General features: G+C 34.5%; 1 protein-coding gene across 1 annotated transcript; it reads left to right on the forward strand.

Annotated features, from left to right (window-relative positions):
• The first annotated feature begins 2661 nt into the window (after positions 1-2661).
• On the forward strand, positions 2662-4470 carry LOC103083203 (THAP domain-containing protein 5). The gene is made up of 2 exons (XM_007471660.1): positions 2662-2934; positions 3450-4470. Exons 1-2 carry the CDS (start codon positions 2662-2664, stop codon positions 4362-4364), a joined length of 1188 nt encoding a protein of 395 aa, XP_007471722.1. The 3' UTR covers positions 4365-4470.
• The last annotated feature ends 545 nt before the right edge of the window (positions 4471-5015 follow it).

The following is a 5015-nucleotide window of genomic DNA, read 5'->3' on the forward strand; positions in this document are numbered from 1 at the left end:
CCTTGTGAGACAGTGTTTCTTAAAACTCTTGAGCCCCATTAGATTCTCGTTTTTAAAGCCATTTCTGTTTTCAAGATTGCATTAATTTATCTTGGTTGAAGGATCTCACCAATTCTCTCTCAATTTTCATAGAATAATATAAAGAATGGGATCTGAAAATGTCTTGATGAGAAAGCCTGGCAGCATTTCCCATAAATACACAGTGTCTGTGTTACACTTCACAACTTCTTAGTGGAATGAACATTCTCTCAGTCTGCAGCCTTTCTCAACTTGCTTCATGTATTTGCATGCATTTTGATCGGAGTCTTATTTCTGAGTTAGCTCACCTCTTTTCTTATAAATAATATCCAACAGAACATCAGAAGGATCAACAGTAAGACAAGAAAAAAGACTCCAAATTTAGAGTTTCTAGTTACTTTCTTAGTAGTCCTTGTGAACGTTGACTGTGGATCTGGGGACAAAAGGAAGAGCTGTTTATTTTGTGGAAAACTAAAAAGAAAATTAGAGAGTTTCTAGAAAATCAAGATGATGTGTTTTTCCTACTATTAGATAATATCAAGTAATTGACTCTTGCCTTTTCTCACAAGACTCAGATATCAGTGTTTCACTATCCTGTAAATCAATTTAGTATTTTGCACTTGTACAACTGTGAAGCCAAAGATAGTTGAATAGGTTAGGTAGTGCTCCTCACACTTTGAGTTTACAGATCACCTGGGGGATTTTGTTAAAGTGCAAATTCTGATTCAGGGTCTGGGCTGGAAACTGTTCTATGTCTGTTCTAATACTGTAGCCACCAGCCACAGGTGGCTACTGAGCATTTGAAATGTGTGATGAAAATTTTAATTTAGTTTAAACAGCCACAAGTGACTAGTGGCCTCCGTTTTGTACAATGCATGATTAGTCTGTCAAGAAAAATCAAACAATTGACAGATCAGTGACAGTCTTTAAGATCTCTTATATTTTCTTTCTATTTCTTTTTTCTTCTTATTTTCTAGATGGTAATCTCTTTTGCTCATTTGATGGTATTGAATTTTCTGGTAGAATCTTTGAAAAGCATATGGAGCTTTTTTTGGTAAACCTATATAGCTGTGTCTTAGGAAAGCAAAGTCAGTTAGCCTTTTGTTAGCTTTTCCATCCAAGGTACACTCAACAAAGCATAGAGTTGATGGCACATTAAAATGCTCAATGAGAGCCAATGTGCTTCATTTACTCACGGAAAAATCTCTTCCTGTGCTAGATATTAGAATAAGTAGGTTTGCTTTTGAGTATATTTTATTTCTTCATTTAAAATTAAAAAATTCTTTTTGTCTGTCTTAAGATGGGAGTGTAAAATACTTTAATACTGAAGGTAGCAAGTACAATCAGTGGGTAAATCATCAAATTAATATTTACTCTGAATAAATATAAAGGCCCTTCCTTTGAGTGATTTATCCTGAAAAATAAATCTTCCTTAGGGGTACAGACAAAATCTGCTAACTTTAGTACATTAAATGGGCACTGGCTGAGATGACTGTACTCCCATAGATTTTTAAGATAATTTATTATTAATAAATATTTGCATAGTATTTTTTGCAGCAGGCACTATTCTAATTGATTTTAGTAAATACTTATTTATTTAACCTTAACAACAATTCTGTTAGGTATTAGTGTCTACCCCATTTTATAGATGAGAAAACCGGAGCACAGATAAGTGGAATTAATTTGTCAAAGGTCAAGTGGCTAAAAAATAGAAAGCATGTTTGAAAATTGTCAGAATCCATGCTCTATCCCCTGCCCAATGTGTCGTACTGTGTGACCCGTTCAGTGTTGGCTTCGTATTAAAGGATAGGTTTCTCGTGTTAGGCTGTGTATTTTCAGAGTATTTCAAGAATCACTAACTCATTAGCAGTCTTTAAAAGTGGAAGGCATTGTGACCATTCTTATTTCTTTTTTTCCTTATGGTCAAGCTGTTGAATTTTGTATTCGAATTTGAAAAGGTGTTGGAATTCGTTTTCCCAGCTCTGTCTTATAGTACTTGTGTCATTTGGGGCAAAATTCTTCATCTCTAAACTTCGACTTGCTCATGCCTCCATGTGGTTAATCGTAGAGCCTACCTCACAGTGTTTTCTGTTAGAATAAAATGAGAAATATATAATCCACATAAAACACTTAGCCCAAAGCCCTTCAGATGTTCATCAAGTTCCCAAGAAGTGTTAAAACAAAAAGAAATTTAAACAGAACTAATGTCAATATGTGAAAGTATTGACTGAGGCTGACTCCATGTAATAAAGTCAAATGCAAAAATTGCCTGTTAATTTGATGAAATTCAAATAGCTTAATCACACTTGTACACTAAGGTAGAACATTTTACTAAAACTATCTATTTGGAAAATAGAAATTAAATGTGAAAATTGATTAGTTTCTCTATTCCCTATATGAGTATTTTATAATGTATAAGTTGTGTTCATTCTTATTTGTGTTTAATATTTTAATGAAGATTTGGGTGTAAAAATGGGTTTAGTATAATATAGGGTCATCATATTCATTCCTTTCTAAAAATGTCTAACACCCTTGACCTCACCAAACAAATCATGTGGTTGAAAGATACTTGGGGCAGCCTCAGCGAGGAAGGCCGGCCTGTGCCGGTCGGCGGCCCGGGTCTCCTGTGGCCTCGCCGCAGTGATGCCCCGCTATTGCGCAGCGATTTGCTGCAAGAACCGTCGGGGACGAAACAGTAAAGACCGGAAGCTGAGCTTTTACCCGTTTCCTCTACATGACAAAGAAAGACTTGAAAAATGGTTAAAGAACATGAAGCGAGATTCATGGGTTCCCAGTAAATACCAGTTCCTGTGTAGTGACCATTTTACTCCTGACTCTCTTGACATCAGATGGGGTATTCGCTATTTGAAACAAACTGCAATTCCAACAATATTTTCTTTGCCTGAAGAGAATCAGGTATTGGAGGCAGGGAGAAGGGGATAATGCTGAGCTTGGTGGCAGATTACAGGGTGGCAGGTAATCAGGTAGAGGGGATGAGAGGGAAAGATAACTGCTGGGAAAACACATATTTGAGAAAAAGAAAAAACCAATTTGTGCTTTTACTGAAAGTATAATAATTTTTTAAAGATTAAACCGTTTTGAAGCATAGCTTCAGAGGAGCCAAGGATAACACATACATAAATTATCAGGTTAAGTTATTAATGTAAATTAATGATCTAGATTTTTTACTGGTCTTGTGAGTGATCTGAGATTTTTTCCATTATATTGATATATTGATTATGCATAATATTTTTTTAAAAATGTTTTCAAGTATATTTTGAGCTGTTATATACTGAAAACATTTTGTTAGCTGAATAAATTTGCTTGGCCAGTATACTGCTCATAGTTGTACTGAAATAGTCAGCACTAACTAATAAGGGAATAAGCCTAGTAAGGACATCTTTATTAGAATTTGAAAATATTTTTTATAGGAGAAAGACCCTTCCAAAAAAAAATCTCAGAAGGAAAAATTGAAAGATGAGAAAGAAGTATGCCTCAAAGCCAAGTCAGAAGAGTCATTTTCATCAAATGAGCCAAAGAAGAATACAGTTGACACAGATGTCCCCCCTGAACATTCAGAATTACTTGATTCATCTGCCTTGGTAAAGCCACCAGATCCAAAAACAGAAAGTTTACAAAATAATGTATTAACTCTTAATCTGCTTAAACAAGATACCAGAAAATCAGAACCTACCTTGGAAACATCAGTTAATCAAGACATAGGTATAGGTGGTTTTCACACATCTTTTGAGAATCTAAATTCTACAGCTGTTACTTTGACAACTTCAAATTCAGAAGGTATTCAGCAGTCTTTGGAAGCCCAAGAAGTGCTTGAAATAACTACCAATCATCTTACTAACCCACACTTTACAAATAATTCTGTGGAAATTAAGTCAGCACAGGAAAATCCATTCTTCTTCAGCACAATTACTCAAAGAGTTGAAGAATTAAACACAAATAAAGAATCTGTTATTGCCATTTTTGTACCTACAGAAAATTCCAAACCTACAATTAATTCTTTTATACCTGCCCCCAAAGAAAAGGTGGAAATGGAAGAAGACATAGATGTTGAAGACTCATATAAGGATGTAGACAATGAGATGGAAGTTTTACAGATTGAACATTCGTACTGCAGACAAGATGTAAGTAAGGAACATCTTTGGCAGAAAGTCTCTAAACTACATTCAAAGATAACTCTCCTTGAGTTACAAGAACAACAAACTCTAGGAAGATTGAAGTCTTTGGAAGCTCTTATAAGGCAGCTAAAACAGGAAAACCGGCTATCTGAAGAAAATGTCAAGATTATAGAAAACCATTTCACAACGTATGAAGTTACTATGATATAGGTTAAAGAGGTTTTAAAGCTGTGACTTTTATGAAAGCTTTTTGTTTGCCAAACCAAATTATATGTAAAGTGAGCTTTTTCCTGTGTAAAGTTCTTATGTTAATGAAGCTAAGCAAGTGCTCTAATGTTATGAACTGCGTCCTGTTCTTAGAATGCTCATTTTTGAGAAAAACTAGAGAGTTGTTGGGTAGAAGAAGTTTCATTACTTGTTAATTTTCCAAATTTGAAGTTAAAATGTAGTGAATAAATAATATGGTTAAGTCGTAAAATGAGAGAACACGGATATGGTAAACAAGAGCCCAGAATAGAAATCAGGCTCAGGAATCAGTCTTGGTTCTACCATTGACATGTGACTTGGACAAGTTACTTATCAAGATTCTCAGTCTCTAATCTGTAAAAAACGGGCACTTAACTAGATCTCTAACATAGTCTGTTTCTTTATAGTTTCTTGCCTTTCTAATTAGATACTTTTAATAGAACAAGTTTTCTATATGATAATCTTATACTCACATAAAACTAGATGCTGGCTAGCATTTGATATTATTAACTGTTGGATTCTTCTCAATATTTATTAAATTATGTGTTGCTTGGCCTTTGGGCTATAGTTTTCTGTGTTATAAAGGAAAATACTCCAGTTACAATTTTATTCCAG

The sequence above is a fragment of the Lipotes vexillifer genome, unplaced genomic scaffold (assembly GCF_000442215.2).
Source record: "Lipotes vexillifer unplaced genomic scaffold, Lipotes_vexillifer_v1.1 scaffold195, whole genome shotgun sequence".
Lineage (NCBI taxonomy): Eukaryota > Metazoa > Chordata > Mammalia > Artiodactyla > Lipotidae > Lipotes > Lipotes vexillifer.

Coding starts and splice junctions, on each gene's coding strand:
- LOC103083203 (XM_007471660.1), top strand. CDS start 2,662: ATGCCCCGCTATTGCGCAGCGATTTGCTGCAAGAACCGTCGGGGACGA. Junction 2,935..3,449: donor CTTTGCCTGAAGAGAATCAG/GTATTGGAGGCA, acceptor TATTTTTTATAG/GAGAAAGACCCTTCCAAAAA.